The 24,220-nt window shown below is 43.7% G+C and overlaps 1 protein-coding gene and 1 long non-coding RNA gene across 6 annotated transcripts in view; one reads left to right on the top strand and one right to left on the bottom strand.

The window, feature by feature from the left end:
- Positions 1-788, bottom strand: part of cftr (CF transmembrane conductance regulator) — a 222,753-nt gene extending 221,965 nt beyond the window's left edge. For 2 of the 3 annotated variants that reach the window (XM_072485246.1, XM_072485243.1), the window contains exon 1: positions 682-788. In XM_072485246.1, the coding sequence (XP_072341347.1) occupies positions 682-761 (80 nt within the window). In that variant the 5' untranslated portion in view covers positions 762-788. Of the gene's footprint in view, positions 1-474; positions 579-681 lie in introns of those variants that run through there. The other variant, XM_072485244.1, reaches the window with a different exon arrangement.
- LOC140396531 (uncharacterized) lies at positions 9-23,883 on the top strand. Of its 3 annotated transcripts, none has more exons than XR_011936563.1 (6): positions 9-189; positions 12,370-12,467; positions 18,378-18,443; positions 18,653-18,823; positions 23,353-23,509; positions 23,628-23,883. It is a non-coding gene; the product is annotated as an uncharacterized lncRNA (long non-coding RNA). The 3 variants fall into 3 exon arrangements; XR_011936564.1 differs by lacking the exon at positions 9-189 and adding an exon at positions 544-769; XR_011936565.1 differs by lacking the exon at positions 9-189 and adding an exon at positions 1,514-4,595.
- The last annotated feature ends 337 nt before the right edge of the window (positions 23,884-24,220 follow it).

A 24,220-nucleotide genomic window follows, 5' to 3' on the forward strand; every position in this document is an offset into this window, starting at 1 on the left:
GATCGCTGGCCTCTGCCTCGTCGAAAGGTCTCAGGCGTGTGGTCAAGGGGAGGGGAAAAAAGTTGGAGCAAAGTTTCGCAAGAGTTTTGAGACTTCAAAGGACAGACAGCTGAAGCGTCGCGGGCGCTGCGGAGAAACCCTGGTTTCTCCGGCGAGTTAGGGAACTGATTGGCAAACAGCAAGACCGGGGTAAGGTCAGTTGCCACTTGGTGGGAGTCGTTGCCCTGGACCTTGAAATGCCCGAAGTGCAGCAACGCCGCGCGTGTGAAATTTACATGGCCCTGGCATTTCAGCTGGGCGCGCGGGTGTGTGAGCCAGGGGCAGGTTAATCAATACCAACTCTGCAGTGATTCCGGGAAAAGAGTGGGAACGGTTTGATTCATTTCACCCCCTCCCCGCGGTGAGAATAAGAGGAGTGAGACAGAGAGAGAGAGAGAGGAAGAGAGGGTGGCTCGGAATGCGGAAGGAGCTTACCTGAAGAAGAGTTTAGAGAAGGCATTGGCTTTTTCAATGGGTGATCTCTGCATTGTTGTCCGGTGGAGGGTTTGGAGTACCTGAGGACAGACTCTGCCCGCACACCCCACCTTATTAACACTGCCTGATGATGTCACTGCTGGGCACTGAGAGGAGAGAGAGAGAGAGGAGAGAGAGAGAGAGGCTGAAAGTTGACAGCATTGTTACCTTCTCCTTCCAATGACAAAACGGAATTCTCTGCCAGAACTCAGATTGCTGCAAATTGGTGTCCATTTCTCTGTAATCATTAACGACAGTAAGGAAATGTGATTTATTAATGGTTAACACACCTAATACATTGGCAAACGCACCTGTGATTAATTCTTATTTTCCAATCATGGTGAATGATATAGTTCCTTACTGATAGGTGTGGAGAGGGAGGGGGGGCTTTTTCTTGCATTTCCCCATTGGGTGAGACAGTGTATAATTCAGGGAATTACCCATTCCACCCCCACCCCCCACCCCCCACCTGCCTGCCCCGTCCAGAGGGGGAATCTCTGACAGAATCACTTCACCTTGTTCTCTTGTCTGGTCAATATGATTTTTGTTGTTGTTGTTGCAGATTTCTTCCAACAAAATTAGTATTTCCCCAGCCAACCCTGTTGATTCAGGCTACTCGAACTCTTAATCTTTTTTTTGGGCGGGGGGGTCACACTAAGACGTGGAGAGAGAATCTCAGAGCTCAGGCTTGGGGTCTGGGTCATTCTTCGTCCAGAGAACGAGAGGAAGAACTGCAAATACAAAGCCAATCCCATCTACAGATCTCTGCCTCCACAGATGCTGTCAGACCTGCCGAGATTGTTCTGTATGTTCTGGGGGGCGGGGGGTTGTCTCCGTTACCGGCATCCTCAGTGATTTGCTTTTATCGAAGAGGTGGTGGAGTGCTGCAGGTATTTGATTCTAGTAAGACGTTATAGGCGCCCTGTGTCCCCAGCAGCAGGCCCGCTGCTTGTGTTTACCGAGGCGCCCCCCCCCCCCCCCCCCCCCACTCCCCATATGTGAACCCAAATGTACAACCGGGCTTGTTTCACTATCTCGGCAGACATCAAAGCATATATGTGTCTTCCCTTCCCAGTGAGGACTTTATCAAAAGTCATTAAATAAATCTCACTGTGCCAGCCATTCACAGCAATGACTGAACATTTGTAAAGGATTTACTATCCAGCACATAGACTGATACAATTCCAAGATGCTTTTCAGCCGGCAGAGATATCTCCCTGCCTCCTCGCCCTATTGTGTTGGACTTGACGAGCTCCCCCAGCCAGGTCTCCTGCGAGTCTTATTTTAAGATACTTAAAAAGTTGAAATCGATTCCAGTTTGCCAATAAAATGAGATGAAGTGATTTATATTCTCAGTCTGTGAGTTGCTTTGTGAGTGATCCTGTCCCCCGGGGGGTAGGGGGTCGCAACACCCTACCCACAAGTGTTCAAAGATTAATCCAACACTTTTGACCTTGATTTTCATTCGGCTCCCGGACGCTTGAAGCCACATTTAATGTTTTGAGATGAGGTTAAGTTGTGGGGGCCTTTTCAGCAGGACCTCCTCCGGGAGCGAACATGTCCCGCCTGGTGTGCCCCACTCCATTTGGCTGATTTTCGCCGGTGCTATTCCCAGGACACGAGCTGTTTGCTTGCCGGAGTAAAGATTGTGCAGACAATGACATCGCATTGTCGAACGAGAAGTGAATTGTAAGGGAGGACGCGCTCTACAGTGCAGAACCGCACAACGCAAACTGCACTGGGTGTGACTGCTAACATCCAAGGTCAATTCATTAGTCGTAAGTCCGAAGCTTAGTTTAGTTGTTGGTTGTTTCAGAATTTGAAGAAATCACTTGAATGCACATTTAAAACATATTCATTTGATTGGCGGATTTAACTCACACTTCAGACTCAAACTTGCGCCCATATTTCAAGGCACAGAGAGATATGGAGCGGACCCACGCCAGGTATATATCAGATAAGAGATTACTGTTCTGTTAGCCCCAGTTTCATGTCTGCTTTTTCTGAACACGTTTTAAAAAGCTGTAAGCCTCTGGTGGGATCCTTACAAAGAACAAGTCTCTGAGATAACAAAGGGTATGAAGACCCTTCCCTTTTCTAATGTAGGGCTTGCCCGGTAGGTTACAGTGAAAATTTCACTGCGGGGTTTGAATGAAGTTTTGTCCTGTTGGGGAAACAAAGGTCTGGTCAAAATTCATTATTATTGTATTTTTGCTGTACTGGTTGATTAGGAAATACGCGGTTCATACTCGGCTCGATGGGGTTGTCCTTGTGAGGGAATGTACACTCCAGTTTACAGACTGGGCCATATTCTCAGTCATTGATGCGCTGCAATGTTTTTTGCGAGTTGGTCATTTCAGTGAATGTTAAAAACGAACCATGAGAGTTAAGGTGACAGAAGGCGGCACCGCTGTTGTAAAATAGAGAGATCCCGGGGTTTGACTGTTTCAATTAATTCAATGTATCCAATTCAATGTCAGGCACCGCCACAAACCATCTCAACAGTGGAGGATGGGCAGAGAATGCTGGAAAATAAATCAGAACTATATTGACAGACAGGCCTGGACTTTTAGTCCGGAGTCATTTAAAAGTGGAGCTCCCCATTCCAGAATTCCCAACCTCATTCCCGGCTCTGCACACCCGGCCTGGTCGACTCCAGTCCGGCCATAGGCATTCCCACGCAGCTCTCATGGAGTGGGCCTGTGTTTTTAAAGAGCCGTGGTTCAAGGGACCTTATAAAGGATGAGCTTAAAAGCCCTCCGTCATACCTCCCCCCATGCCAGGGTCTGCTCTTCCCCCACCCTTGTGGCCCCAATGCCAAACTCTATCCTTCTACCCACCATCCATGGCTCTCATGCTCCCATGCCAAGTTCTGACCTTCCATCCAAACGCCATGCCCCCCCCCCCTCCCCCAGGCCAAGCTATGTCACTTCCAGTCTTTCCATTGGGACCAAAGTGTTTCAGCAACAGTGTTGGATATCTGGCCTCTCAGCCAAGCATACATAATGAGGCTTGGTTGAGAGCTCAAGCATCCATTAAGCCAGATGAAACAGCTGTGCCCCATAGTAAACATTGTTTGATGGACAGCTCGGTCACGCTGATCTCTGCTGTCAATTTCGCAATGTTTGTTTACACAGCTTTAAACACATCTATAGTTTGTGTCTTTTGTTATTGACACTTCAAAGGATCTGAATGATTGTCACCTTTATTGCTTTTTAGTGAAATGACCTTTCGAACATAGGAGAATGTTATGAATGAATTATCTTTTTCAAAATGTGGTGGGTCAATGGGCATGGACCTGCCATATGGGTTAGGGGACTGAAGGGCCATGGGGATGAATGAAAAGGCAGAGCCAGCGATAGGATCCACAAGGAGGACCTTTTGAACTTATCATTCAAATGGTCCCCTCATGCAGATTAGTGTTCGCGACTCCTTTGAGGGGCGATGAACAACCTGTCCTGATCCCATGAATGTTTCAAAAGCGTATAATATGCTCAACTCCATAATGGGGGCAGCCAGCTCATTCGGACCGAATGTGGACATTTTACAGCAGTCAGCCCACACCCTTTAAAGGCACTCCTGAAAAATGGCTCCCGGGTCATCCCGACTCAGTTAAAACCCAGGCCAATGTTTCAGCGAATGAGACTCTTCAACATATCAATGGTTGTTTGAGTTGGACCCAGAATACATCATGACATTACATTTGAGATCACAATGCAGGAACATGGCTGGCGATGAGCCAGACTTGAGAAATGGAGAAAATCAACAATGACCAAAGACTTCAGAAGCATGAGAGGACCAGTAACAAACCTGTGTGAAGTGGCACGCCTTTAACTTGGAATATTCCTCCTGCTTATTAGCACCGTGCGGTTATCATGTGGCATTTCCGGCATTGGGCGAATCAATTTCACAAGTGACTTTCAGAAGAGTCGGACCATTATTTAAATATTACAATAAACTTCCTGAATTATTCAACGAGTTTATCTTGTCAACTACAGATGTGCACTGTCGGTGCTATTTTGATGTGGAGCAGGCACCCATTCTAAGTCTGTCAAACGAGAACAGCACAACAGAATTTCTAGGTCAGCATTACAAAAACTTCCTTAAGAAAACTATTCTCCATGTCATTCTTGTGTTTGTTTATGGGTTTACCATGCTGAATTTCCTGGAGCAACAAACTGGAACACTGACGTCTAGTACTGACATCTGTGTCTGCCCAGATGTGCGATTTGAGAAATATTCATCCTTGTTTATCCTTGACTTTGCAGATTACATGGAGGGATTCATTTGTTGGTAAAATATATTCCAAACAATTACATGTATTTATTCTTCTTCACCTGTAATAACCTGTAATATGCAATTAATAATTCCATTGTCTACGCTGTGCTAGTTTTAAACATGCTTACTTTGAAAGCAAGGATTTAAATAGATTGGAGTGGCAATCATTTAAGTCAACAAACCATGTAACTATTAGAATTTAACTTCTTTCACTGTGGCCTTTTAGAAGAAACACTTTTACATGCATAGGATGTTAGACGTTTGGGGTTAGGTCGTAGATCGGCCAGGATCTGATTGAGTGGCAGAACCAGCTTGTGGGGCTAATAGACTTGTTCCTATGAGTTCAGATTTTAGCTTAGACTGTTTAGGGGAGAGCACTATCCTTAAATGTGTGTGCAGAACACCATAGATTGAAAAATTGTTCTTGTGGGATCCATATTTTCTGTTTCTTATTTTCCAATTGCTCTTTGCAGTAGTGTAATGTCATGTTTGGTTTGGGCATCTGTTTCAGGAGTAACAATTTCCTTACTTGTAAATTTCACAAAACAAAATAATTGTTTTAATTTACTGTATCTATTCTGAAAAATGAATCCTTAGTAATCTTTTTCATATTTATTTTTGATATCAAGCGTATTTGATGTATTAAATGATAAATCATTCTGAAACACAGACTGTGACATTTTTGAAATGGTGGTGGCAATAAAGTTTCAGTGATATGTTTATTGATAAAGTGGGTGGGATAAAATATTGATTTTATTTACTCAGAACATCAGATCCTGATATGGAGTTTGCACCTCAGTTTTCTCTGTGATACCAAAACCCACAAAACATCTCTGATAACTCAACAGATTAGGCAGTAAATAACTGAGTCCAGGAAAGTAACAGGTCGTCCAGATTTTGAGCCACTGTGCACTGCCTTCAAGCTGGCTGCGGTGGGAGAGAGAGACTGTCGCTGACCTCTTTTGGCAATCAAACTTTACAAAGAAGTTTTGGAAAGGAATGCAGTGATTTTGTCAAGGTTCATTCTGAGCAGGTCCGTTGCACAGGACTCTGCTTCAATGGACTGTTCCCAGAGGTGCACGTTGAGAAACACATTACGTGCTGCTGGAGAGCTCATCAACTCAGCGAAAAACACCCTTTCATCTGTCTGAAAAGTGCCGGTCTTCCAGTGCAAAGAGCTGTCTACAGCTGAATGTTGCAATCACATTCCAAAGTAAAGGAAGTTTGAGGCAATCCCCACAAAGCCTCATTGAGGAAAGGTGACAGGCTAAGGCACTCCAGCCATAATACAGCAAGCGACAAGAATCCATGTTAAATCCCTCCGGTTTTATGCACTAGAGAATGTTTGGCATAAAATATGAACATATCGTGCAGCATAACCTGTAAAAGTAACATGTAATCATAAGTGTAGTGAGGCACCTCAGAATCCCACATACTGTATTGGAAGAAATTGAACTATATTGCACTTCATGTAATGTTGAACTTGAACCGTTATGTTGTGTAATTTTACAAATGTTCAGAATACCTCATATTTTTTAAAGAAAAAATATGTAAATTTATAAAATATCAGGAGTGGCCACTGAAAATACTGCAAACTTTGTGACATTATTCTGTAATATTTCAGGCAGTGCCAATTGCTGTAAGACTACATCCTCAGTGACCTTCAAAGTCAGGCTGGAACTTGACTCTGCAATTATAGAACAACCTTTGTGTTTCTATGGAATAGAAACTGCTTCTCAGCTGTGTTAAAGTTGCTGTATAAAAGCACCCTCAGACTATAAATCTTTCATTGGTGTGCTATGAACATTGCATTGATCCAATGCAAGAGCTGAAACACGCAAATTGTTACTGAGTCTCAATACTGAGGTTTGTGTATTAGGTTAGAATGCATCATTTTGCTACTTTCTGATTCTCCCTTAATCCATCCTATGTAACAGAATTCAATCTAATTAAATTACGTTTTATAATTTCAACTATTTATAACCTGGGAGTGTTTCGTCTCTTATGCAGTATACTAATGGAGTACTATATCAGTGAAAGTTATGAAGCGAAATATTGCAGAATGTTACGACCCAAGGGCAATTATTTTTTTTGTCGAAAGACAGCTCCTTGCTGTGTAATGTGAGTTAGAGAAATTAACTTGTCAGAACTATTCATTATGGATGAACCTTGGAATCCTTAAAGTTGGTATTTTCTTTGCCAAACTTGATCCTATCATCTACGACATTCTAGTTTCTATCTATATTATCAAGGAAGGCAAAATTTCTCTTTTGGAGATAAGTATCTGACAGAATATGAGACGATTAATAGTTTTTTAAAAATAATATTTGTTCCTGTGGTGTATGTCGTTGTGGCAAGGTAGCATTTAACTCCTATCACATTTCCCTGGGTGGACAATAGGATGATGATTGGGGACTCATGCCTCTTCTTCAATAGCAATCACACATTTTAGTTTAGCGATTACTAGTTCCTGGTTGGATTCACATTAAAAGGCAAGTAATGGAAACAAACAATGGGGTAATTGCTTTGAGATGGGCATACGAAACAACAGCAAAAAAATAAAATAATTACCATAATTAATTGACAGGAGCATTATCAGATGTTTCAGATAGAAAATTAATGTGCCCATAATCACATTGCGCTGTTGAGACTTGGTGCTCCCCTGTCTGAATCAAAAGACTGGGTGGGATTCTCCGTTCCCGCAGCCGGCCAATGTGGGGCTGAATTCTCCATTATTGAGACTATGTCATACTCCGGCATCAAAACGGTGGAGTTTCATGCCAGAAAAGCTGGCATGAAAGGACCACTAATTCCTAGCCCTGCAGGGGCGTAGAAGTAGCAGCTTTTGCTGCAGGTACTGGCCCCCGCACATCCGGGTCGGCACATCCATGCAAAAGCGACGGCCTCCAGCAGCCGTGCCATGCTCTATGGCGGACCTGGACCGTGGAGCTGGAACCAAAAAAGAAACACCCACCCGATCGGCCGCGTGCCCGACCCTCAACGCCCGCACTAACATTTCCCGGCTGCCTATAAGGCCCCCTTTCCCTCCGATCGGTCCGCCCCCGATCAGGGCGGCCGCGGACTGAGTCCACAGTCGCCACGTGAATATCCTGACGGGCTACGCCACATTAGTTCCACACCGTCAGGACTTCGGCCGGGCAGGGGTGGAGAATGGCAGAGTGGGCCTCTGGAAATGGCCCCAGGGAGGTACTTGGTGGCACGCCATACTCCCCGAGGATGCCGCTTTTCGCAGCCCGCAGAATCGGGGAACCAGCACCGGTCCCGATTCCTTGCGGGAAAATGGCTTCTCCGCCTCCATGCCGGCTGCGATTTCGGCGTCGGGGTGCGGAGGAGGATCCAGCCCGTGGTTTCCAATTGTGGCCACCCCTATGCCATCGGGAAACCTGTGGGCCTGGGTTCGCTGCTGAAGAAGCGGAGAATCCTGCAGACGGAGAATCCCGCAGGGTGCCTTCAAATTCCATTCCAGGATCAAGAACACATAATCCAGGCTGACGCTCCACTGCATTGTTGAGGGCATGTTGCATTGTCAGAGGTGCCACCTTTCAAAGATGTTAAACTGATGCACCATCTACTCTCTCAGCTTCTCCCTCAGAGAGAAGAGAATCAAGCTAAAGAGTGACAAAGGCTATTTGCACTGCCACAAGTGACATAGATTGACCATCCACAGGATAACGAACGTTACTGCAGAATGAGAACAATTTCAGAACTGCATACCAGAGACAGAACGGCTCAGTGCCATTTTTAACATGAAAACCATGGAGAATAAAGACAAAATTGTTAATTTGGTCAAAGAGCTAATACCGTGCGATCTGTACAGTCCTGAACTATGTGAACCGTAGAAATGCCATGCCAAGGAAAGCAACTAGATTAGGAGAAATCATTTTGGATAGAAGTGGTGTTACTCTTGTCAACTATAATGAGGAAAATAATCAATGATTAAAATTATATTTTCATCAATTACATAAATTAATTAATCTATTTATGCTCCGGAAATCTCCGGCCATTGGGATCTTCTGTTCCCTTTGAACCCGTCCCCCACCCCACACTGGGTTTCCCAGCCGCGTGGGGTGACTTTAATGGAAATTTGCATTGACAAGTGGCAGGAGTTGAGAATCGCGATGCCAGCGAACAGTGCACCACCAAGAAAAACATGGCTGGTGGTCTGGTGAATCCCACCCATGTCGACTATGCCTAGGGTGGAATTTTATTGCCCTGACACGGCAGGTCAGGACTGGAAAATGCAGCGAGCCATTCAGAATTCCATTGACTTCACCTGGATCGGAAAACTATGCCAGAGGGAGGAACCATTAAATTCCACCCCTAATCCTTGTGACATAAAAGCCCCCAAAATACATTTTAAATTATTTCTAAGGCTAGAGCATTGGCCTGAAGTCATCCACTTTTGGAATGTTGGAATTTTGGAAATGTTCGATTTATTATTTCTCAACATTTATTATGACTTTGCGAATGCAGGAATCTATTATTAAGGCTGTTTTAAAAGTGCACTGAGTACAGTATGATTAGAACAAGTCAACATGGTTTTAAAAGGAAAATCCTGTTTGGCAAATTTATTAGTTTTTTAAGGACGTAAGTAGATAATGGGGAATTGATAGATGTAGTATAGTTGGATTTCCAAAAGGATTTGATAAGGTGCCATTCAAAAGGTTAACAAGATTATGGATTTCAGGACTTTATATATTTTCTTTGTTCATGCGGTGTGGGCATCGCAGGCATTTATTGGCCATCCCTAATTGCCCTTGAGGGGGCAGTCAAGAAAGAGTTAACCACATTGCTGTGAGTCTGGAGTCACATGTAGGCCAGACCAGGTAAGGAAAGGAAATAAAGGACATGAGTGAAGCAGATGGATTATTACGACAATCAACAATGGTCTCATGGTCATCATTAGACTTTCAATTCCAGGTTTTATTGAATTCAAATTTCACCATCTGCAGTGGCATGATTTGAACCCCAGAGCATTATTCTGGGTCTCTGGTTTACCAGTCCAGTGACAATACCACCACATCACCACCTCCCTGTATTAGCATAGACAGAGGATTGGTTAACAGATTGAAAGCAGAAAGAGGAGATAAATGGGGCTTTTCCAAGATGTCAGGTAGTGAATAGTGGAGTGCTACAATTCCCAGTGCTGGGACCTCAGCTATTACCTCGTTTTGCACTGTAGGGATCTATGATTAAAATCTATATTATAGAGGCAGAGAGCGATATATCTAAGCTTGCAGATAATACAAGTGGAAAGGTAAGCTGTGGAGTGGACACAGAGAGGCTGCAAAGAGTTTCCTGTAAGTTAAGTGAGTGGGAAACATGATGGCAGATGGAGTATAATGTAGGAACTGTGAAGTTATGCACTTTGCTTGAAAAAGAGAAAAGCAAAATATTTTTTAAAAGGTGAAACTTTTAATGTGTTCATGTTCCAAGAGATTTGGGTGCACTTGTAAATGGACACAGAAAGTTAGCATGCAGGTGCAGCACACAATTAAGGAGCAAAGTGGTATGTTAGCCTTTATTGGATTAGAGTGCAGATATAAAGATGGTTTGTTGCAATTGTACAGGGTTTGGGTGAAATCACCTCTGGAATATTGTGTGAAGTTTTGGTCTCCACATTTACGAAGGAATATAATTTCACTGGAGGCAGTACAGGGAAGGCTCACTAAATTGCTCCCCGGGATGTAAGAGTTTTCCTGTGATGAAAGGCTGGGTAAGTTGGGCCCAAGTTCTCTGGAGTTTGGAAGAATGAAGGGCAATCTCATTGAAACCTACAACATTTTGAAGGGGCTTGGCGGGGTAGGTGCTGAGAGATTGCTTCTGCTGGTCAGGGATCAAAAACATGGAGGTACAGTGTCAGGAAAAGGGGCCAATCATTTAGGGTTGAGATTAGGAGAAATTGCTTCACTTAAGGTTTTGTGAACTATTGCAGTTCTGTGCCCTGAGAGTTGTGGATGCTCCCTTGTTGACTACATTTATGGCTGGGATAGGCAGATTTTTGGAATCTCGGGCAATCAAAGGACATGACAGATGAAGTACAGGTTGAAAATCCCTCATTCTAAATGCTTGGGGCTGAGTGTGCATCGGATTTTGGAATTTTTTAGATATCAGACTATACTGCGCATGTACAGCGCAAGTTGGGAACTGCATATATGCGAAACGTTTGGAACTGCGTATGTGCGGAACATTGGGAACGGCGCATGTGAGGAATGTTGTGAACTGCGCATGTGCAGAACGGTGGGAACTGCGCATGTGCGGAATGATGGGAACTGCGTATGTGCAGAACGGTGGGAACTGCGCATGTGCGGAATGATGGGAACTGCGTATGTGCGGAATGTCAGGAACTGCGTATGTGCAGAACGTTGGGAACTGCGCATGTGCGGAATGATGGGAACTGCGTATGTGCGGAACGTTGGGAACTGCGCATGTGCAGAATGTTGGGAACTGTGCTTGCGGGGCACACATTGGGAACTGTGCATCACCCAGGAGGCTTGTGGGATTTCCCACTCATGGCATCATGTCAGCGCTCGGGAAAAAGTGCGGATTTTGGAATTCTTTGGTTTTTGGTTTTTCGGATGAGGGACGAGGGATGCTCAACCTGTACAACGTGGGGGAGTGTGAAGTTATTCACTTGGGTTGTAAGAGTAGAAAAGCAGAATATTTTTTAAAGGTGTGAAAATTGGCAGTGTTGATGTGCAAAGAGTTTTGGATGTGCTTGAAAAGGAACACAGAAAGTTAACATGCAGGTACAGTTAGCAATGAAGAAGGAAAATGGCACGTATGCCTTTATTGTAGATACTGGAGGAAAGTGGCACTGAAGCCAATGATTGGCCATGAATTTATTGAATGGCAGAGCAGACTCGACTGGCTGTGCGGTCCATTCCTGCCTCTGTCTCTTCTGTTCTATTTCTCCTTCTTTTATCGGGAGATTAAAAAGTATGTTTACTTTTCTCCCATGCTGTCTGACCTTGCATTGTGTTTACTTCGATAATCATCTCTGTAAGCCCCTTTAATTGAATTTTTCAATGATTTCACTTACTTTATAAATGTAATTCTCCCATTTCAAAAGTTTAACTTTGCGGTTAAAAAAGTGACTTCAGCATCATTCATTCTTAAGGATTTGCTTGTGGAGTATCCATTATCAAAAATAGATTTAGATATCGCTTTATAAGATAAAATCTAAGATATATTGTAGACTTGGGGACCAGCGATGACAGTTGGGTCATGATGCCATGGTCCATGATCCATAGTTGGCAGTCAATGAGCTGGCACTGAACGAGACCACAGCTAAGGTTGATAGTGACGCACTATAATTGTTCAGATTGTAAATCTCAGTTACTCGGCAATCAATCTCTGAATACAGGCTGAGTAGAATTAAATTCTTCACTTATCAAAACTCACTGATTTGAAGCTCAGCATGTGCCAGAGAACAAAACTCAATAGAAAATCAATCAGTATTTCTTTTTTGAGGTAATCTGGCTTCATAATGTGTAAGATTTGCAGGTACAAGATGAAAAAGTCTGATCCCTCGATCTTGTACACTTTTTCTTCCAGGAACTAATTTAAAAAAAACAGAAGGACATTGTGACTTAAAGAAAACTGGATGTTGGATGGACAGTCTTCCAACACAGTGTATGGAGGGATGGTGAAAGGTGGGTGGAGAGGTAAAGCTCGGTGATATCAGCATGCACGTGGAAGCTGATTCTATGCTTTAAGGTGATCATAACAAGTGGTTACATGTAGATAAGAAAGAGAAGGAAGCAAAGAATCCCTGGTACACTCCAGGTGTGAGATGGGGAGGTTGCTTCAGCTATAATTGAATACTTAAGAATGGAACCAAGTGTGGAATTGTGCTGGACAACATAGGAAGGGTGTTGAAGGGAGATGGTTTGGTTGACTTGATTGACCAGGTTGAAAGTTGCAGAGAGAATGAGCAAGTATAATGCATTACTGTCCCAATTACAGTGGGTGTAGTTTGTAACCTTGTTTAGGTGAAAAAATTCAACTTGAGGGCTCTGTCAAACATGGGTACAGACTTCAGGGGCAACAGCACATTCAAGGTCTTTGGAGATTAAAATAAGTTTGAAGATTGTGTGTCAGTTTTTCTGGACAGAAGTTGCAGGGCTAGATATTTTGCAAAGTCCCGATGACGGTAAATTTGAAAGTGAGTGGGTGGTGGATAGAATAGAATTCCTACAGTGCATAAGGAGGCCATTCGGCCCACCGAGTCTGCTTTGACCCTCCAAAAGAGTCCGCCACCCAGGTCCACTCCCCACCCCATCCTCGTAACCCCACGTAACCTGCACACCAAGGGGCATTTTAGCATGGTCAATCCACCTAACCTGCTCATCTTTGGACTGTGGGAGGAAACCAGAGCACCCGGAGGAAACCCATGCAGACACGGGGAGAACGTGCAAACTCCACACAGACTGCCACCCGAGTCCAGAATTGAACCCGGGTCCCTGGTGCTGTGAGGCATCAGTGCTAACCACTGTGCCATCCATGGACAGGAAACCATTCTCAATGCCAGCCAACTTGGCTGCAATGAAAGGGTGTCGGTTCATTGGGGACTGGGGCCAAAGGGACAGGAAATGTGTCTCATGGTTGAGATAAGCTTGCCGATGAGGGGATGGTGGAAAAGAAAAGTGGATAATATAAAAAACTTACTTATTCATTCCCACAAACCTGGAGACCTGTCAGGAGCTCTTACAATCTGAACCTCCTTAGATCAAATTTTCCTATTCAGTTTTTGCTGTGCATAGTCTTTTTCTTTCTCTCTGTTGTCACTCTTGCTGTCTCTCTCTCTCTCTGATAAAGTGAAGCTGACAATAGCCCACAGAAATACATTCAGAACAAATTCAAAGCATGAATGTTTATTTATTTTGCTGTAAAGCTCTTCGTGCCTCAGGTGTGACAGAAGTATTGATCATAAAACTGCTACTGGCTACCTGCTAAAGAAAACATTTTGCTCAAGCCATAATCTGCAGGATTGCCACAATCCACCAAACAATTAATCTTAAAACGATTTTCTTTCCATTTCCTTCCACTTGCTACAACACAGCATTATCTCATCAGAAACCAAATAAATAAAAGTTCAGGCCTTTGCCAACACCTTTTGCTAATGTAAACAGCCTGACCGCAGTTTCTGTGAGCAGATTGTATCTTTAGTTCTCTGTTGTGTTGAGTTTGCATTTGCCCAGGTCTGGCACTGGACACTGATCATGGCAAAGAGACATAGTGAGGGCAGACCCAGAACTCTTCTACCCTTCTAACAGATCTTATAGGCCCAGAACAATATACCTGAGGAGCAATAGAGAAGGACACTGTACTTCACAAGGGAAACTGTGACAACATTGAGTCATCTTGCAGCAAGTCCCATAACCTCGCAAGGACACCACAGCCATCAACTTCTCCTTCACCTCATTCCAAACTTTGCAAAATTCCTTCAGGGGATGAGCGTGTCACTGGCTGAGCTAATTTTTTGTTTACTTTGCTGTGAAGATGGCATTTAATGGTCAACCACATTGTCGTGGACCTGGGGTCACATGCAGGCTAGATCAGGTACCAATGGCAGGTTTCCTTTCCTGAAGGACATGAGTGAACCAGATGGATTTTTATGACAATGGTTTCATGGTCATTATTAGACTTTTAATTCCAGATTTTTAAAAATTCAAATTTCACTCTCTGCCAAGGTGGGATTCGAACCCAGGTCCCCAGAGCATTAGCGCAGGTGCGCCTGGATCACAAATCCAGTGACAATATTGCTACATCATCAGTAATTGCATTCAGATGTCAGTTCATGCCTGAATAAAGTCAGTGACTGAGGCTATATTTGCCAAGGGCAAACACGTTCTCCTTGGACAGCTGGAAACAACACAAGAGGGCTCTTCACAGAGTGCAGGTATCTCCAAGTTCAGGGCCTCCGTGCTTGAAGCCCTGTAGGCCCTTTAGACAACTCTACAACCTTCATGGATTGCAAAGGCTTTTAGTCCATTAATGTGCAATGGGCATTTCTGCCCAGTATCATGATAGCTGCAATGGCACTTTTATACAGTAACAATCCTCAGTAACATCCTTTTTATACAGTAACAATGAGGATGGCCCATTCCTCATTTCTGCATAGAAAATGACAACTTGGCGTCTTGGGAACAAGGGCTATATTTGCACATAGTTGGCTCAGACCTCTTCTCACAAAACCCATCTTCAGCAATTGATCTGCAACACAATCAGATCCATTACTCACCACAGCCCTTATAGAGCAGATCATTGAAGTCCATCAGTCACAATTCCAATGGGTGGACTGATCTGCTGTCTTACCGCAATACAAAGAGTGTCCAGTGTGATAACGGTTCGTTATATGCTGCATGAGAACATGGAGCCCCTCGAACATGTTCCAACCTTCAGTGAGATCATAGCTGAAATGTAGCACTTTTCCCATCTCCTTTAGCAACTTTGGATAACAGGCATCCACCATTCTCAGATTTTAAATTAATCACTTGCCTACCAGCAATTGCTATTTGCAGGAGAGAGTACCAAACTACTACCATTCTTTGTTCTGAAGTGGGGATAACATATTGGAGAAAGACCTCCAGCAGGATGTAAAAAAAGATGTTGATGACTTAGAGAATGGCAAAAAAAGTGGTCACTAATTCAAAGCGTACTCCTCTGAAGCAGCACAGGCTCTGAAATGTAATGTTTTACATTAGCAGGAATGAACAGCCCATGTGGGATATCAGAGCGTGATCATGGCAAACATAACCCCACTTTCCCAATCATAGACTACCCGCGAGCAATGGCGCAATAAAGGGATGGCACAGTGGCGCATTGGATAGCACTGCTGCCTCATGGCGTCAAGGACCTGGGTTTATACCCGGCCCCGGGTCACTGTCCATGTGGAGTTTGCATATTCTCCCGTGTCTGTGTGCGCTTCACCCCCACAACCCAAAAAGATGTGCAGGATAGGTGGATTGGCCACACTAAATTGCCCCTTAATTGGAAAAATTAAAAGTAAGTAAATAAATAGCAGCAGTATTTGTAGCAAGGAATGTTGACAACATTATATAAATACTGAATTCAATTATTGACTGTATCTTACTGCCAATCATTTATAATGTCATGAACATTACATGTGGCAGTACAGTGAAAGGAACAATGTGTAAGTTCATTTCTACTTGGACAGCGTTATAATTTACTATAAATATTGCCTCTTGTGAGATTTAACGGATATTCAATGATGATTTACAGTCCTCGTGAAGGGTCAAGCAGGGCTGGTAGTTACACTTGTGACCACCATGTCTTTGGCTAAAAGTGACTTTCTTTTCACTGCCATTATATACTAGGTGACAGGAATGTCAATTCAGGAGTCAGCCTCTGTCCCCCAGGTATTTGGAAATCTGCCGACAAATTAAGTTTCCTTTAAGTTAGCTTTTGTTCCACGTTCAGCATATTTGTTCAAAAAAGTTAGCCTTGTGAAAAACAGGCTTAGCCTTTGTGTCACAAGGCTCCAGTTCAAGTGCCAATCCAAGATTTCATCACAAGTACCAGCCTCCCCGAACAGGCGCCGGAATGTGGCGACTAGCGGCTTTTCACAGTAACTTCATTGAAGCCTACTCGTGACAATAAGCGATTTTCATTCATTTCATTTCATCAAGGCCGACTTTCCAGTGCCGTACTGAGGGAGCCCAATTTTTTGGATGGCATGTTAAACCAAGGGGACCATATGCCTGCTCAGGTGCATACAAACATGCAAATTAGGAGCAGTAATAGTTAATTCGGCCTCTCGAGCCAGCTCCGTCATTTAATAAGATCATGACTGACCTACTCCCACATTTCCGCCTATCCCACAATAACCTTTGTCTCCCTTGTTGGATCCACCTCTACCTTAAAAATATTAATTGACCCTGACTCCACCACTCTCCGGCGAAGAGAGATCCACAAACTCACGACCTTCTGAGAAAAATAAATTCTCCTCATCTCTGTCTTAAATGGGGGACCCGGGCGGCAAGGTAGCACACGTGGCTAGCACTGTGGCTTCACAGCGCCAGGGACCCGGTTCGATTCCCCACTGGGTCACTGTCTGTGCGGAGTCTGCACTCTCTCCCCATGTCTGCGTGGGTTTCCTCCGGGTACTCCGGTTTCCTCCCACAATCCAAAGACGTGCAGGTTAAGTGGATTGGAAAGGTTAGGAGGGGTTATTGGGTTATGGGGATAGGGTGGAAGTGAGGGCTAAAGGGGTCGGTGCAGACCCGATGGGCCAAATGGCCTCCTTCTGCACTGTATGTTCTATGACCCCTTATTTTTAAACTGGATCCCCTAGTTCTAGCCTCTCCATCCTGTCAAGTCCTCCCGGCATCTTATATAAATGTAAAAGAATCCATTGTATTAGTCTGACAAAGTGCAATGGTCCCCAGTGTCTGGGCCAATATTCATCCCTCAATTAACATCATAAAAACAGATTATTTTGTCATTACCACCAGTGAGAATTTTTTCTGCACAGATTGCCTGCTGTGTTCCTACATCATAACAGTAACTACACTTCAAAACTATTTAAATGGCTGTAAAACGCTTTGCAACTTCTGGTGGTCATGAATAATGCTTTCTAAATGCAAGTCTTTCTTTATTTTTAATAATCAAGTGAACGAACCATGAAAGAGAATACTGTAACTAAATAGATATCAGGACTCACTCGCTGAATCTCCCACCATCAACGTGGGGGTGAGCAGAAACTAACTGGATGAACCATACAAATACTATGCTAAAAGGTCAGAGACTGGGAATTCTGCAGCGAGTATCTCACCTCCTGACTCCCCAAGGCCTGTCCACTCATTACAAAGCACAAGTCAGAAATGTGATGAGAATACTCTCCACTTGTCTGAATGTGTGCAGCTCCCACAACGCTCAAGAGGCTCGACACCATCCAGGCCAAAACAGCGCACTTCATCAGCACCCCACCAGCACCTTAAACATACACCCTCTCCACCACCAACACACAGGGGCAGCAGTGTAAACCAAATAAAAGCTGCAATGCAGCCACTCACCGAGGCTCCTTTTGTTGGCACGACCCAAACCCGTGTCCTCTACCACCTAAAGGACAATGGCAGCATGGCAGCACAGTGGTTAGCACAGTTGCTTCACAGCTCCAGGGTCCCAGGTTCGATTCCCGGCTTGGGTCGCTGTCTGTGTGGAGTCTGCACGTTCTCCCCATGTCTGTGTGGGTTTCCTCCGGGTCCCTCACCCCCCAACCCCTCCCAAGTATGCACCATCCTGACGTGGAACGATATCACCGTTCCGTCACTGTCACTGGGTCAAAATCCTGGAACTCCTTCCCTATCAGCAGTGTGGGTGTATCTACACCACATGGACTGCTGCGGTTTTAGAAGGAGGCTTACCACCATCTTCTCAGGCCACCTTTCCAGCAACACTCAGAACCTACAAAAGAATTGTAAAAAAAAACCCGCAGAGATGGCTCAGGAAGGTGCCCTATAATTATTACAAAGTAGAATTTGTTTATGGTGCCGATGCGGCCTTAAGAAATATGTGCAATCTTTTTGTATTTGGTACAGGAAACTTTTCCGGATTCCTGCTGAACCGATGTCCTCAGATGAAAACTGAATATAAATTTAGCCAAGGTGAGCATTTGAAACTTAGCTTCCAAATTGAAAGTCAACACTCTATCGCAAGTTTAAAATCTTTTCACTTACAACCAGCGTTACTACACCCAACGCATTCTATAAGACCATAAGACATAGAAACAGAATTAAGCCATTTGGCTCATCGAGTCTGCTCCGAGTTTTATAAAAATAAATTTAGAGTACCCAATTGATTTTTTCCAATTAAGGGGCAATTTAGCGTGGCCAATCCACCTACCCTGCACATCTTTGGGTTGTGGGGCAAAACCCACACAAACACGGGGAGAATGTGCCAACTCCACACGGACAGTGACCCAGAGCCGGGATCGAACCTGGGACCTCGGCGCTGTGAGGCAGCAGTGCTAACAACTGCATCAATCGTGAGTTTTAATGCATATCTCTATGAATATGATTCATAGCATTAAGTGGCAATGATTTGCTATTGGTACCCGGACAAATGACTGCCGGCCTTGAGGTATAATAAGACCATAAGACATAGGAGCAGAATTAGGCCACTCGGCCCATCGAGTCTGCTCCGCCATTCAATTATGGCTGATATTTTTCTCATCTCCATCCTCCTGCCTTCTCCCCATAACCCTTGATCTCTTTATTAATCAAGAACCTATCTATCTCTAACTTCAAGACATTCAATGATTTGGACTCCACAGCCTTCTGCGTCAAAGTGTTCCACAGATTCACCACCCTCTGGCTGAGGAAATTCCTCCTCATCTCTGCTTTAAAGGATCGTCACTTCAGTCTGAGGCTGTGCTCTCGGGTTCTAGTCTCTCCTACTAGTGGAAACATCCTCTCCACGTCCACTCTATCCAGGCCTCTCCAGTATCGTGTAAATTTCAATAGGTTTAAGTAGAAGTAAATTAATACTGATCTTGTTACAGTAATAATTTTGTCAACTATTTATTCTTTATCCATAAAAATTGGCGTACCACTAAAGAGATCAAGTAAAAATTACGTTCACTGAACAAACCAAGTTCAAAGGTGAGTACATGAAAATATTGCTTAACATGTCAAACCCATGAATAAAATGAGATACAATTAATGTCTACTAATGTGCCACAGGGTGGCATCAGACATACATACTGAACATACAAATTCAGCAGAATAATGTTATTAAATATACAACATTAGATAAGAAATAATGTTTTACTAGTCTCATTGCAATATTTAGAGTAATTTGCTTAAATGACAGGGTTTTCTTTACTGAGTAACTACCTGATTTATCTGCACTCTCCTGGTTTCTCAACTTCAGTTTCTTTCCCCTAAAATTTGATAGTTTTGCTTTACACGTTTTAAGCCATTAACTTGCATGGCGTTTGAGAATGTAGTTATTTAAATGATGGGAAAAATTCAGTGAGAATCTGGTGGCAGATTGTTTCACAGATTGTGAGGGGTGGATTTCACCACCCAGAAGGGGTGAGAGAAGGGCACGGTAGCACAGTAGTTAGCACTGTCGCTTCACAGCGCCAGGGTCCCAGGTCCGATTCCTGGCTTGGGTCACTGTCTGTGCGGAGTCTGCATGTTCTCCCCGTGTCTGCGTGGGTTTCCTCCCACAAGTCCCAAAAGACGTGCTTGTTACGTGAATTAGACATTGTGAATTCTCCTTCCGTGTACCGAACAGGTGCCAGAATGTGACGACTAGGGGCTTTTCACAGTAACTTCATTACAGTGTTAATGTAAGCTGACTTGTGACAATAATAAAGATTCTATTATCATAAACGAAGAAAATAAAAGAGAATTAAACGCGGGGGGGGGTGGGGGGAGGAACAGCAAAGAAGCACAGATTGGAGGCAGAAATTCTGGTGTGGATGAAAGTTACCTGCTAGATTCAGCACCTTGCTTTCTGTCAACTGCTGGGATTCTAGAGTCTGGAGAAAACTGGCCGAAGTAAACCCAAATAGCTGCTAAATCTGAGGGTTGCGGCCGTATTAACATATTAGACCCATCTCCTGGCCAAAGATTGCTGACCAGTCCTCCAATCCACCTGTGTTAAACGAGAGTTTGCATGTTAGCAGCATGTGGGGCCGCATTTCCCTTTTTCATAGAATCAACAGTGGGACCCTTGAGCTGTGAAGCAACAGTGCTAACCACTGTGCTACCGTGCCGCTGGTTTCAGATTCCAGCATCGGCAGTAATTTTCTTTGATTCAGACATTTAATGGCATTTAAGGTCATTTTCTAAACGGTGACAAAATTCATAATGCTGAAGTGCAAAGGGACTTGGGAGTCCTAGTCCAGGATTCTCTCAAGGTAAACTTGCAGGTTGAGTCCGTAATTAAGAAAGCAAATGCAATGTTGTCATCTATCTAAAGAGGCTTGGAATATAAAAGCAGGGATGTACTTCTGAAGCTTTATAAAGCACAAGTTAGGCCCCATCTAGAATACTGTGAGCAATTTTGGGCCCCACACCTCAGGAAGGACATATTGGCACTGGAGCGGGTCCAAGAACAAAGAACAAAGAAATGTACAACACAGGAACAGGCCCTTCGCCCCTCCAAGCCCGTGCCGACCATGCTGCCCGACTAAACTACAACCTTCTACACTTCCTGGGTCCGTATCCCTCTATTCCCATCCTATTCATGTATTTGTCAAGATGCCCCTTAAATGTCACTATCGTCCCTGCTTCCACCACCTCCTCCGGTAGCGAGTTCCAGGCACCCACTACCCTCTGTGTAAAAAACTTGCCTCGTACATCTACTCTAAACCTTGCCCCTCTCACCTTAAACCTATGCCCCCGAGTAATTGACCCCTCTACCCTGGGGAAAAGCCTCTGACTATCCACTCTGTCTATGCCCCTCATAATTTTGTAGACCTCTATCAGGTCGCCCCTCAACCTCCGTCGTTCCAGTGAGAACAAACCGAGTTTATTCAAGCGAATATTCAACCAGCGGAGATTCATACGGATGATCCCAGGAATGGTAGGCCTAACATACGATAAACGTCTGAGGATCCTGGGATTATATTCATTGGAGTTTAGGAGGTTGAAGGGAGATCTAATAGAAACTTACAAGATAATTAATGGCCTAGATAGGGTGGACGTAGGGAAGTTGTTTCCATTAGCAGTGGAGACTCGGACCCGGGGGCACAGCCTTAGAATAAAAGGGAGTCACTTTAGAACATAGATGAGGAGAAATTTCTTCAGCCAGAGAGTGGTGGGTCTGTGGAATTCATTGCCACAGAGGGCGGTGGAGGCCGGGATGTTGAGTGTCTTTAAGACAGAAGTTGATAAATTCTTGATTTCTCGAGGAATTAAGGGCTATGGAGAGAGAGCGGGTAAATGGAGTTGAAATCAGCCATGATTGAATGGTGGAGTGGACACTATGGGCTGAATGGCCTTACTTCCGCTCCTATGTCTTATGGTCTTAAGGTCAGTCTCACTGTGCATAAACGCTCCTGATTAAGGCTCCAGTTAAACGTTTTCAAATGGTTTAACACAGAACTGGACTTCAGACAAAGGACACTTCCATAATGGAACCATTACAGAATCTCAGTTTAAGATCAGTGATTACACTTTTCGAGCAACAATAAACATTTCTGAGTGAGATGACTATTGCATTTCAAAGAGTGTTTAAATTTGTAACAATTACTGCCATGATAACTCAATTGGTGGACTCCAGGGGAACGAAATACAACTTTGGTGGAAGCAAGAGAAAATGTGTGGTGGTGAATCAGGCACAGGTAAACCATCCCACCAACTTTACCTTATCATTGACTTGAAAGGGAAGGAAATTGGCATGGTTGTATAAGTTGACCATCTGCTACAGCCTGTTTGGTGCCCTTGTTGAAGTTGAATTTCAAAATGATTTACAGGCGAACAATTAACTGAAAATATGCAACAACAACAACTTATATTTATATATCAGATTTTACGTAGAAAAATGTTTCAAAGCTTAATCATACAGAAAAGGGGAACGAGCCAACACCTTCCCCTGCCTCAGGTTGAACCTGGGGCTGGTATGGCACAGTGGGCTAAATAGCTGGCTTGCAATGCAGAACAACACCAGCAGCGCGGGTTCAACTCCCGTACTGGCCTCCCCGAGCAGGCGCTGGAATGTGGCGACTACGTGTGACAATAAGCTACTATTATTACCAGACTGTTGACAACCTTCATGTTTTATTCAACCTCAAGTGAGTTTCAGCCCTTGATTCCTCACCATCAGAAAGACGACACTTCCACTTACGTAAGAATGCTTAACCTTTGCTTCGACCCATCTGCTTCTGAAACCCTCACCCATGTCTTTGTGAATTCTAAACTCAATTATTCCATGCCATTCTAGCCACCCTTGATTCAAACCTTTTTATTCATTCTACATTTGACATAAGCCCTTTTTGTTTCCCATTGTAAATTAACAAAATAAGAACAGAGTTGAGCATTCTGTTAAGGAACAGACAGATTTATTGAGATTTTAAGATTAGGCAGCCCCCTATTCATACTTAATGAATAGAAGATTGAAAATCACTACGATATATAGGTAGCATGGTGACATTTCAACTTTGCAGCTTTTTTCATTAATCACCACTATCTTATATCAATATGCAGAGGTACACTACCTAACTAATGTCAGGAGTGCTCATTATATGGTGATACAAAATTATGGTCATATGGATGAATATGATTCTGACCTGCAAATTAAAAGAGGCACAAACTATATCATTTCAGGTTATTTTTCCAAATAATCAATTATATTATTCAATACTGTTTTTATTCCTTTATGCTGTTTATTCTTTTCTTTAATTCATTACATGAAAATAGCAATAGTAATCTTTATTAGTGTCACAAGTAGGCTCACATTAACACTGCAATTAAGTTACTGTGAAACCCCCTACTTGTCACACTCTGGCGCCTGTTCGGGTACACTGAGGGAGAATTCAGAATGTCCAATTCACTTAACAAGCACGTCTTTCGGGACTTGAGGGAGGAAACCAGAGCACCCGGAGGAAACCCGTGCAGACTTTGGACAGTCAGTGACCCAAGTCGGGAATCGAACCAGGGTCCCTGGTACTGTGAAGCAACAGTGCCAACCACTGTGCTACAATGCCGCCCAATAATAGGTAAGCAGATGTCCTGCTCCAAGTCTTTACTCCAGTCAGTGTATTTGCTTGTTAAAAAGTAATGTTGGTCCAAGATGATTTGTCCTCTAATTTTCTCTCACTTTCTTTCTCACTTCAGAGTAACATCAAGTTGCTTGATTCCAGCTCCTGACAGCCAAGTAAAGATCAGTGTTCCGCATTGGTGGGTCACGTAAGCCCATGTTGTACAACTCCATGATCCATCATGTTGTCACCTTGACGCTCTAAACCTTCTGGCAACTCGGCGCCCACTCAATTTAATTTCAGAATAGTCCTTAAAGTAGGTTTGAGGTATTTCAGTGTTGCAATGTATCAAGCGACCCTCGACATGAAGACATTAAAAGGCCAAAACAAGACTTTATTCGACTGGTGTGCATTGGGGGATGCAGCTCAAGAGAGGCTGTTCAATTAACAAAATTTGCTGTACATATTTATGTACCCTTACAGCTGTGCATATGTGCCAGTATCCATGTATTCTGTTTATCACATGACTATAAGACAAAGGGCTCTTCAAAACTGTGTTAAAACTAATCAGTCTTTGACCTTTAAATTAATCAAGTCCAAACCTTAGATTAATCAGGTCACAAATTGATCAGGTCTCAACCCTTAAATCAATTTTCTCCTACACTGATGTGTAACTATTCCCTCGACATATCTGCCTTAGCTAATTTCTTTCTGTCCTTATGTACCCTT

Source organism: Scyliorhinus torazame, chromosome 19 (assembly GCF_047496885.1).
Source record: "Scyliorhinus torazame isolate Kashiwa2021f chromosome 19, sScyTor2.1, whole genome shotgun sequence".
NCBI lineage: Eukaryota > Metazoa > Chordata > Chondrichthyes > Carcharhiniformes > Scyliorhinidae > Scyliorhinus > Scyliorhinus torazame.